The 11,141-nt window shown below is 46.9% G+C and overlaps 2 protein-coding genes and 1 long non-coding RNA gene across 4 annotated transcripts; 1 reads left to right on the top strand and 2 right to left on the bottom strand.

Moving 5' to 3' along the window:
• Positions 1-319: 319 nt before the first annotated feature.
• On the bottom strand, positions 320-2,634 carry SMIM7 (small integral membrane protein 7). Of its 2 annotated transcripts, XM_026035284.1 has the most exons (5): positions 2,538-2,634; positions 2,415-2,456; positions 2,071-2,123; positions 1,369-1,459; positions 320-835 (listed from the first exon to the last, which is right to left on the bottom strand). In XM_026035284.1, the coding sequence occupies exons 1-5, from the start codon at positions 2,561-2,563 to the stop codon at positions 820-822; spliced, it is 228 nt and encodes a 75-aa protein (XP_025891069.1). In that variant the 5' UTR covers positions 2,564-2,634; the 3' UTR covers positions 320-819. The 2 variants fall into 2 exon arrangements, with proteins under 2 accessions (XP_025891069.1, XP_025891068.1); XM_026035283.1 differs by lacking the exon at positions 320-835 and having other exon boundaries at positions 1,429-2,123.
• A 97-nt stretch (positions 2,635-2,731) lies between these two features.
• TMEM38A (transmembrane protein 38A) lies at positions 2,732-7,613 on the top strand. Its single transcript, XM_026035227.1, has 6 exons — positions 2,732-2,855; positions 3,957-4,113; positions 4,678-4,853; positions 5,111-5,198; positions 5,351-5,468; positions 6,091-7,613. Exons 1-6 carry the CDS (start codon positions 2,732-2,734, stop codon positions 6,310-6,312), a joined length of 885 nt encoding a protein of 294 aa, XP_025891012.1. The 3' UTR covers positions 6,313-7,613.
• LOC112943924 lies at positions 4,215-6,243 on the bottom strand. The gene is made up of 2 exons (XR_003248681.1): positions 6,125-6,243; positions 4,215-5,229 (listed from the first exon to the last, which is right to left on the bottom strand). It is a non-coding gene; the product is annotated as an uncharacterized LOC112943924 (long non-coding RNA).
• Positions 7,614-11,141: the final 3,528 nt, after the last annotated feature.

Below are 11,141 nucleotides of genomic sequence, written 5' to 3' on the forward strand. Positions count from 1 at the left end.
CTTGGATGTCATCTCACAGATGCCACAGCAAAGGCAGCACATTGCTCTTTTTCACTCATTACAAATACATCAGAAAAGGGTTCAAACATAAAATACAAAAACTGTACACATCTTCTATAATTTAGCTGAAGATTGTAAGTACTTCTATATAGTACCTCTCAAGATCCTCTCTTGAAGGATCCCCCCTCCCCTGCTTTTGTTTAGGAAAAGACATTAATCTTTGAAGCTTATTTTAAAAACCTTTTTTTTGGAAAAAAATAGAGAATCACTTTTTTTTCATCATATTTGTATATTCAACAAACTAAATGGAATAGTGAACAAAGAAAGGTAGTGTTTTTAAACTTCAAACAGTGTAATACTCTGCTCAAGTTTATAAAAAGGAGAATAAAGTGAGATTTCAATTAACCTAGGCAATCACATTAGCAGACACATCAGGAGCTGCAACTGACTAACAATGCACAGTTTTTAGGTTTGTTGTCTTCTGTCATGCTGCAATTCTACACTGCGTCCTAAGCACCACAGTCTAAGACTAGCAGAACAATTTAAAGTTCATTTCTGCAATGTTGAAATGATTCTACCTTGAAGATTTTGCCCCACGCAGCAAACCAACCAGCATAAGCTGTATAAATACACAACTGGCTGAAGAGGATGAACGTGTCCTTTCCCTTTTAACATTTTAGGCTTGTACTGAAAAACAAGCCACAATCCCAGGGTAGTATTTGTATTTTGAAAGCATTATGATCTTTTACTTTATAGAAAAGTTAAGTTTCAAGCCAAAAAAGTCTCTTCTGAGTTATCAGACATGTTTGTGGACGACTTTCAAGATCCAAATAACCTAGTGGACACAACAGGAGAAAAAAAAAAGGTAGATGAGAATTGAGTACAACCATTAATACCCACAACAATGTCACTCCAAATGGGTGCAACTCTAGCACACATCTGGGTACCCGTTCTGCCCTCCCACACTGCCTATCAGGACTTAAGTCCATGGTTTCCACAGACTATTTGCAAAGTTTGGTCCATTCTACTATTTAGGGTCCCCCAAAATCAAAACTATGGCAAAAGTGAACACTGAAATGTTTATGAAAATGACAATGTATCTAAGCAACACACAATAAGAAACCCTATAACTCAGGCTAAGTGATTTATAGCACAGCAGAGAAAAGATTTTTGTGTACTACAGTTTTACATTAGCAAAAAAAATACAAGGTCAGCCAACAAGTCTTTGAAGATCTAATTAGACATAAGTAAAACGAAAAGCAGCTAAGGAACAAGCGAGGAAAGAGAGAAAAATTAGAAAACTAGTGGCAATATCTCAAACTATATAACTTTGGATAACAAATGGCAATGCTGCCCAGCTGTACTTACACAATCATGCAAAACATCATGAAGATATTCCACAAGGCAATGAAGATTCGAAAATATCTGAGACTCAGCAAGAACTCTCTGATATTGTCACCTGGAAATCGGAAGAAGAAACTTTCAGTGTGAAAAATGTCTCATTTGTCAGTAATTCACTTTTCCAACACCAAGTAAAAAGAACACATGCAAATCTTAGTTTAACACTTAGTTTAAATAAGTCAGAACAAAACCAAAGAAAATTGAAATTTTAGGTAGCAATGACACATATGACATTCAGTACATCTCTACTATGAGCTTCTGGGAAAATAAGTGATAAAAGAGGTCACTCCTCTGCAAGATACAAAAGAGCGGAGTGGGTGCATAAAAACTAACATGGCCATCACATTGCCAGCGTAGTAATACCTCTGTAACACAGGCACCTAAGTTCAAGAGTGGAAAAATATACATATGTTTCTTCTCAAGTCATAGATTTGCATTAAGTTTCCACTGTGGTGCCTAAAGGCAAATAACGAGCTAAATTTTAAGTTGCAATTTAGCAAAACAGTTGATCCAGCCACAGGCCAGTTCATGACTGAACAAAATTTGTACTTYGGTGCCTCGAAAATGCTTTAACCAAGAATATCTTGCAGAAAATGCCTGTTTCTGAGAGCATCTCTATAATTTTGAGGTGAGAAGCCCTCGCAGCCACAGAGCTCCAAGCTCGGTTACCGGTCGTCGGCTCCCTGGACTCTTTGCCGAAACCTTCCGTTTCTCTCTTCCTCCTGCGGGACGGCGAGAGCGGCGTTAGGGCGCGGGGCCCCGGAGGGACGTGCGGGCGGCGAGCGGGAACATGGCTGCTCCCCTCAGAGCGGGAGGCAGCGCCCGCTTCCCCCCGGCGCGCGGGAGTCGCTATAGCAACGGCGCGCGGGACCCCCTCCCCGCCACCGCCAGGCGTTTCCATAGCAACCGGCGCGAGGGGCTTCCATAGCAACGGCGGCGGGGTACCCCCTCCCGGGCGGCACCGGCGGCGGTTGCCGCGGCAACGCGGGCGCGGCGGTTCCCCCCGCACTCACAGCCTGAAGTTGAGCACAGCGCCCGCGTTCATCAGCAGCGTCCTGGGGAAGAGAGGGAGACGCGTGAGGCCGGCAGCGCCCGCGCTTCCCTCCCCCGCCGCCCCGCGCCCCTTCCCCGCGTACCCGCAGAGCAGCAGGTCCCCGAGCATCGCGGCGGCGGAAGCGGAAGAAGCGGCCGCCGCTTCCGTCCCCCGCCAGCGGGCGCCGTTGCGGGGCGGAGCGGAGGCGGCGGCGCGGGCGGAGCCGGGGCGGGCTCGCAGAGGCGGAGCCGGAGCGCGGGGGCGCAGAGCGGCCGCAGCCGCCGCCGGCCGAGCGCCATGGAGCTGCCGGGGGCCCTGCCGCTCGGCGAGCTCGCGGCCGCCTTCGCCACCATCCCCGTCTTCCCGCTCTTCGACCTCGCCTACTACATCGTCTCCGTGCTCTACCTCAAGTACGAGCCAGGTCAGTGCGGCCGCCGCGGCCCGCGGCTATATAAGGCGGGCGAGCAGAAATAGCGCCGTCCGCCAGGCCGGGGGCTGCCGCGGGCGCCGCCGCTCCCTTCCCGCCGGAACGAGCGCGGCCGAAATCCCCCCGCTGGAACCGGCCTCGCCTGGGGGCTCGCGAAGCCTCTCGCTTCCACCGCGCTGCAGCCGCTCTGGGTGGCCTCGGGGCCGCCGTTTTCTTTCCGTGCCGAACGGTCACGGCTTCGGCATACGCTGTAATTTAAGGCAGGGCGCCGTTAGTTAGGTTGACACAAGGTTTCAGCGCGCTGTCATTTGGCCGCCTGTTACTGGTTTGCTGAATGAATGTGGYGACTGAAAAGCAGCACGAAGGGCCCTGTGAGCAGCATAGGGTGGTGAMGGAACCTTAGAGAGCCGATGTGCTCCAGAGACCTCCCTGGAGAAGCAGAGCGATGGTCGGAAACAGCTACAGGCATCAAAAAACAACCCAGCAACACAKCACAAGGCTGTGGGAGACCATTCGGTATCCCTAGACCATGACACTCCTCTAATATGTAGCTCTATTGTCTAAACTCCTACGACTTTTGCAAAKTAGAGCAGGGCAGGAAAGAATCCTCATCTCCTCTTCAATAACAGATTAAGAATTACTGTTCTATTTTTACAGGTTATCTAATGAATGAAAGAGCTGTTCAGCTTGTTCATGAATTCTAGAGGGCACCTAGGTTGAAGCAATGGAGAGAATGGTACTAGTATGCATTTTATCTTTAGACTGTAAAAAGACGGTGATTTTGAGGGGAAAAAAAATGTTCTTTCTATTTGCAGGAGGTAGCAAAGCTGTAGGAGACAAAACCTTAGCCAACTCATAAACTTGTAATGGCTCCATTCATGTGAAATCTCTTGCGGGGGCTGTCAGCTACAATCACATGTCATTTCTAGGCAGTACCTTAACGTGTTCAGGTTTCACTGAATACATGTTTGTATTTTGTTTTACCTTGTTTTTCTCTGACATTTTGTTGTCAGAGAAAACGAAAGTCTCTTGGAGGATACTGGAGCCTCTATGTGTTTGCTGGACATGTCTTCTCATTTGGAATTTGCTTCCTAGGAGCTGTGGAGATGTCTCGGAGAAGCCCGTTTGCCTCCTGGCTTTGTGCTATGCTGCACTGCTTCGGAAGCTACATACTTGCTGATCTGCTGCTTGGAGAATCCCCTCTTCATTATTTCAGCCATCACTCCAGTGTTGTCCTGGCCACGGCGGTCTGGTGAGTCTTTCACACTTCATCTCACTTTAATTAAGCTTAAGATACTGCAGGCTGCCTATGAAATTATCCCGGGTGAAGAGAGGCATTCTGCTTGTGACACACGTGTATTACCCTGCTTGGAAAAACCAAGGGCAAGAAGAGGGAGCATGAAGTCGCCTGCGAGTCTTTTGTGTTCCTGGATCTGGTTTCCAGTTTGTCCGACCAGTTGCCCAGTGTCTGGGAAGAGGTGCTGGGGCCAGGCCAGCCGCACGGCATTTCTATTCATAGCTGCCACGGCTGAACCGCAGCCAAGCCCCAAAGCAGCCTGTGCTGCACTTGACACCGCACAGAGTAGAGGAGTGGCAGGCAGGGAAGTTTGGGGGTCATTTTTGGTCATGTTAGTGACATGCGCACAAATTAAGCGTGATTCCTCAAAGGTTAATTTCCTCTATGTGTGCTTTTGTGCCACACTGCCAGCATTTCCYTTTCCCCCACGTAATTCAGGCTAACACCACRGTATTCTTAACCCTGCCTGTGTCTCCCAAATGGGGAGGGATCCCTGAACTTTTGGGGGTTTTGTTCCAGGTACTTGATGTTCTTCTGTCCCATGAACCTCTTCTACAAGTGTGTCAGCTTCCTGCCGATGAAGCTCGTCTTCGTGGCGATGAAGGAGGTGGTCAGAGTCCGCAAAATTGCAGCGGGGGTCCACCACGCTCACCACCACGGCTGCTTTGTTATGATGGCCACGGGATGGGTCAAAGGTGAGGGGCTCTAAYGAAGCAAGGATCTGCTTGGCTGGGGTGGGAGAAGCTGCGAGTGAAGCCGAGGTGAACRCACCACGGATAAGCTGCTTAGTGGACGCAGTTAACTGGTACTTCAGGGTCACAACTTCCAAGTTTGGGAAGTGAGATATGATCTTCTTGTTTCTCTTAGGTTATCCTTTCTCCTTAGGAAACGGGGAGGGCAAAGCTCTCTTCTGCTGTGGTGGTTTTATTTGTTCCTTTTTACTGTTTTGCAGGTTCTGGTGTTGCTTTGATGTCCAACTTTGAGCAACTTTTGCGTGGGGTCTGGAGGCCAGAAACGAATGAAATTCTTCATATGTCCTTGTAAGTAGCTAATGGTGAATTCTCTGTTAGACTGAAAATGGAATTTAGAGAACCATTCAGGATTGGATACAAACTACACAAACCTTTATAGACACCTTGTTATTTCKCTCCTACTATGCAAACCTTTCTCAACTTGCTTATTTCTCTCCTAGCCCTACAAAGGCTAGTCTGTATGGCACGTTCCTCTTCACTCTGCAACAGACTCACTGGCTCCCCATCTCTGAAGCCAACCTTATCTTTTTTTTCACCATGTTCATGATAGTTTGCAAGGTAAGTTTACACCAGATTTGCTGCCAAAACAAATCTACAGAAGCAGAGAAGGGCTGTACAGTTGAGTTGAGGGAATTCAGTAGTTCAAGTTGAAACACTGACTTTGAAATGCTGCTTTTTACTCTGCTTATTGGGTTTTGCTGATGCCTCCTCACTAGAACTTCCATGTAGATGCCTGTGTTTTCTTGCCCATGTAGAGTTTCTACATGAGTAAGTTCATAAAGAAGTGGAAAAAGTGAAAATGTTGATTTTAAGAGAGCTAGTGATGAGACTGAGCTATTCTGCAGGGCAATAAGAAGACAACCTACGAGTCCCACTGRTTTCTGTTAAAAAATACTAGGACTAATTTTTGCAGCTAGCTTTGCTCACTTTTCTAGGGCCCTGTTGAAGGCATTGCCTGTACACGATAGGGGAGTCTGCTCAAGAAATATAGACCGAGTTCTTCATGCTGTAGACTGTATGGCCCAGGAGATCCTTGCAATGCACCCTCGGGTGACGTAGCAACAGGGACTCTTACCTGTGCTTAGTGGGAAGATACTGCTAGTATTCTGTCCCAGATCATTAACTTTATGATGAATTATTAATTATGTGATCATTAACTTTCTGTACTCACTGTTGCCAGGTTTTCATGACCGCCACTCACTCTCACGCCTCACCTTTTGCTCCTATTGAAGACTTCATCTGCCCAGTTTTCTTTGGCTCCATTGCTAGTGGACATGCAGGTCATCACCACGACCACCACGGGGCTTCGCATGACGTCTCCCATCCGCCACCTCCTCCTGCAAAGTCTAAAGAGGAGCTAAATGAAGGCACAAGGAAAAGGAAAGCAAAAAAAGCCGAGTAAAAGAAACGACTGCACAGTAAATAGGTCAAGAAAATTCTTCCAGAGCTGCATCTCGGAGCCACCTGTGACCTCATTTATCCTCCAGTCCTTTTCTCKGAGACTTCAGAGAAGAGGTGGAAGCCAGGACACTGCCAGGCAGGTCCCTGAATTACATCTGTGCTCTCTGCTGCTTCTTGCTACTCGGTCTGTCTCTCTATTCTGTGCTTATTTTAAGAGATTTGTAGATTTGTGCCAGGATGATACTCGGGTGCCAGTTCCCAAATTGCCAGCAATTATGATGCAGCGTTTTCAGCTGATGTGAAACCTTTCACTGTATTAATTTTTGAATGGAGATAGTGGTTTGTGCTCCTGTAACTCAATAGATTCCTTTGAGTTTTCAATGACCTTCTTGAAGTCTGCCAAAACAGCAAACTGTTTAGACACTAATTCATGTGGAAATTGGATTTTCCTACTCAAGGAAATTAAATCGTCTCATATGAACCTGATCTAATTTTCTTAGCTCCCCCGTCTGCAGTATCTCCAGTTAATGTGACATTTTATATGCAATAAGGACATCAACTGGTGTCCTGGCCAAATTCCACTTTGGGTAATTGCCTTCTCATCTAAATTCTCCCTGATTCTTAATAGATATAACATTATATATTTCTTAGCTAAATCTTTGTTTGCAAAGGCTTTGAAGCTGCAAAATGCTCTAAGTGGTATGTATTGTTACTCCAAACTGTTGTGTAGTGTTGCTGCACATTGTTAGCAATTGTGTCCCACCTCAAACATCACTGTCTTTATCTGAGGAAGAAGCCTGGTTTATGATCCAGTGGGATACATGAAGTGTGTGTAAGTGTACATGAGTATTTATTACTATTTATTTGTATTTGTCAGGGTGCCAAATTAATGGACCCGAAAATGGCTTTTTAAAAAAGCTTTGCATCTTTGTGTACAGAATTGAACACTTCTAAGTAAGGTCTTAAACCCACAGCTACGTGCTGGCTTGTGCTGGAGATCAGCCTTAACTTCTTTCCTCGCCACAGAAAGGAGTATTTTCCATATTCTTAAAATAACATTAAAAGGCCCAAAACGGGGATTGTGCAACAAATGGATTAAAATTACTTTTAAGGACTGATAAGAGAACACCAGCTGAAGAAACAGTATCCTTTGTATGTCCCTTCTAGTAAAACTCTGACCTCTGGGAGGGGCTGTGCCTGGTGAAGGAGAATATCAAGTGTCTTACAAGGCTCAGGGAAGGCTTAGGAATATTGACTTTTAGACTTGTTTCAAACTGTTTGTAATGATTTTATGTTTAAAAGCATCATCTGGAGCACTGTGCTCAAAGACCCATATTTGTTATAATTTCTTTTTCATCACCAAGAACTGAGATTGCTGTATCCTTGGGGATGGAGCCTTGAGCTTTTCTGTAAGCAGCTTGGTGCCATCCCCAGTGATAAGGGGTTTCTTTGCTGTCATCTTGAATTTGAAAAGGGTGGTTAAGGGGCTTGAAAGTGGGAATATAAATCAGAGGACTTTAAGAACTCTCCCCTTTTGTTCCTCTTACAAAACTGAAGCTAAAATGCCTGCTTTAACAAAAGAATACGTGCAACCTAAAGATTGTTGTATACAACCAGCTGAAAGCCAGTACAGGAGGTCAGAATATTTGCAGGCTTGGATTTGGAAAGTGCCTTACCTTTGTGACTCTCCTTCCCTTTTGGTAGAAAACAGGCATTCTGCCTGTTTTTGCAGATACTAATCTACTGAAACCTGCTGTAACACTAGCATGCACAAGCCTGTAATTCATGTTTTAGGCAATGTCTGGTTTAGGGAGAGTTTTGTTTTATGAAAGCCCTCAAAAATAAAATTGTGAAGTGACTCTGATTGTTCCTTGGCACTTGACCAAATAAGGGTGTTTTCTATTACTTTCCCCATGAGAAAGAAATATTCTGAGATATGTAAAAAGTGGAAACTTTGTTCACCTTCAAAGTCCCGTTTCTGGGATGTGATCAGCTGCCASAAAGGAGGCTCAGCTTTCACACAGTGAAGCATTTCATAGTGAGAGATACAGACCCTTTCTTGAAGTTTCAGGGCTGAGTTTCGGTAGCCTTTCCTGACCAGGCTCCTTCATGCCAGGTAGCAAAGATTTATTCTTTCAAAACCAGCAGMTTTGGGCCATTGCTGCAGGGGCCCAGGCTGCTGCAGCACCCTGGGAAGCCTGTTCTGTTTACTCACACATACARGACTGCTCCTGTCAGCATGAGAATGTTCATTATAGAGATACCAGGGCTTTTCCTGGCATTAGAATAACTTGTTTCCAGGGCAGGGAGTTGGGAATGCTCTGGAGACATCAGGGCAGTCAGTCTTCTGGCCARTTAGATGAAGATCTGGAAAGGGCTACTTATTTTCTTAAGGATGTCACTTCTTTCCCCTCACATCTAACTCTTTAAAAGTCTTTGGTTAAATACTCTTCTCTCCTATACCATACACCTTCAGGGTTGCAAACAAATTTTRCTATGAAAAAGAGAAAATAGAGAAAATAGTAAACAGAAGCAGGGAGAAGAGGGATTTTTACAAGTGCTTTCAAAAACCCAACATGCTCCTGGCTGTGCAAAATGTTCCCAGCTCCAACCTCTGCATGGGGCAGGGAGAAGCATGCCAGGGCTTAGACTTCCATAGCACAGACGTCATTGCCTCCAAAGATGTTCTGATCTGATAACTCCTGATACTAACTCTAGTGAGATGCACCTAAATTTAGCACCGAGTTTAATCCTTAAAGAGGCCCTGGTTGCCTGATGGAAAAAACAAAGTGCTTCGGTTGCTGCTCTCAGCATTTCTCAGTGATTGACAGGTTTCCCTTTCCTTTTACACGTGGCCAGTCCTATAGAGTGACTATGGATTTTATCTTTGCAGATCAGCTTCACAGATAAGGAAGGCTCTAWAGCCCTTAGTCTGGTTGTAGGGGAAAAAAAAAAAGAGGATAATTCTGCAGAAAAATAAAAATTATTCCTCACAGTCAAAGAAGGGAAGTAAGCAAACTAGACAGAGCAATCAAATGAAAGACTTTCTACACGTTGTTAGAAAGGGGGGCTTCAAAGAAGTTTAAATCCGGGGAAAGAACAGGACTTCCCCAGGTACTGGAAGGGGGAATGTGAAAGCTGGTAACTTGTCCAGCTCAGTGTTTTCCACGTATCGTGTTTCTCAGGGCATGCAAATCAGCAGCTGCTTCCTCCTGATTTCACTTTTGGCCCTTCATTTAGCCCTTCTCGGGTGCTGGGGTTCACTCCTCGCTCACCCCGATTCCAGCAGGCGGGACTGTGACGTTCAGCCTTGTGTTCCTGGGGTAAAGGGTCTTCAATTTTGTTGAACACTGACAGTCCCTAGGAACCACTCGGGAAACCAGCAACTGGATAAGAATCGACTCCTGCCCTCGTGTGGTCTATTTTGGCAGTAGGGAGCAGCAGGAGCCCCAGCTCGTGGGCTGCAGGAAGCAGACGGTGAGAAAACTGCTTTTCTACCTCCCTCCCGGAGGCTGCTCCTCCATCGTGCCTCACAGTTACTACTCACTTCAGCTCCKTGACGACATTTCTGACAAAGAAGAGAGGGCCAAAGCGCCAAGATCGACAGTCRGGAGTATCTTGCAGTCTGGCCTCTCTTTCACACTTGCATTTGCCTCCTTATCACACAGCAAAGTACCATTTAGAACACCTTCYTTCATGGCCTCTATCTATCTCCTTTCTGCTCCTAAAAAGAATTTGAAAGGGTGTTTTTTTTTAGAGCACTTGCAAATGTAACCTTTTAGGAGGAATCAGTGTGAGACGGGATTTCAGACAGAGCTTTAGGAGACAGGCAGCATATGGATGCWGAAAAGCAGTTCTGATATGTTCAGAGGCTTGAACGTTGCCATAGCCTGGGGTCCAGAATGTCCCTTGAAAAGGGCTGGTTGGTTTTGGTTGTTTTATTTGCAAACTGCAGATCCCCCGGCTCGCCAGCACRCACAATGCTGTTCTCCTGCATGAAGCAAACATCCCCTTTTCCAGCTATCGCAAACCCTGAAAATTCCCCTTAGACCAGGCAGGCCTTGTCCTTCCAAACGCAATCTGCTCATTTGGGCAGATTAGTCTAAGATTAATTTTGCAGGGAGAGCCCCACTCCCTGTTGTGAACATTACTCCCTACGTTTAGCAATTATCCAGTAACTCCTGCACAGTTCCGCACAAGTCAAAGGGTGACAGGACATGATCCCAGCAAATAAAGAAACCTACTGCAATGGCCAAGAGTGCCTGAACCAAGGCGATGCTCGCACTGCTACACTTTCCTGACGCTGAAATACAGACAAGTGTCTCCATCAGTCTCCTATCAGCAATTCAGATTCCCTAGTAGCTTCAACCACAGTAAATCTCCCAGGGCCAACACGTTCTCAACTCTATTTTCTTTGCCCTCCTAAGGGCTGAGTGTGCTCTGCACAGAAATGCTGGCCAGGCTTCTTTTTCTCACGCCTTCCTCCCCAGATGTGACTGGGAAGCTTTGCCAGCAGTGCCGAAGCTGGTTCAGTGTCTGTCCCCTCCTCATTCCGGCTCGTGCCGTTAAGCACGGCCTACGGGCGGACGAGCAGGAGCGGCTCCCGGGCAGCGGCTCCCGCACACCGGGAGCTCCGGACACAACCGCCCCGGCGCCTCCCCGAGCTCCGCTCCGCGTCCCGGTGCCTCCCCTGTCCCCGTCCTCCGCTCCGCGTCCCGGTGCCGTCCCCGTCCCCGTCCCCATCCTCACCCTCCCGCGCCGCCTCAGCCGCGCGCCGCCCGCCATGCCGCTCGAGCAGCCGGAAGCGGTGCCGCGCGTGACGCTCCGTGG

Source organism: Nothoprocta perdicaria, unplaced genomic scaffold, assembly GCF_003342845.1.
Source record: "Nothoprocta perdicaria isolate Ctin4 unplaced genomic scaffold, notPer1 scaffold_157, whole genome shotgun sequence".
In the NCBI taxonomy this organism is placed as follows: domain Eukaryota; kingdom Metazoa; phylum Chordata; class Aves; order Tinamiformes; family Tinamidae; genus Nothoprocta; species Nothoprocta perdicaria.

Excerpts from the sequence above, each read along its gene's own strand:
- TMEM38A (XM_026035227.1), top strand. The coding sequence starts at position 2,732 with ATGGAGCTGCCGGGGGCCCTGCCGCTCGGCGAGCTCGCGGCCGCCTTC. Across the intron at positions 2,856-3,956 it reads CTACCTCAAGTACGAGCCAG|GAGCTGTGGAGATGTCTCGG; the intron begins GTCAGTGCGGCC and ends TTTGCTTCCTAG. Across the intron at positions 4,114-4,677 it reads GTCCTGGCCACGGCGGTCTG|GTACTTGATGTTCTTCTGTC; the intron begins GTGAGTCTTTCA and ends GTTTTGTTCCAG.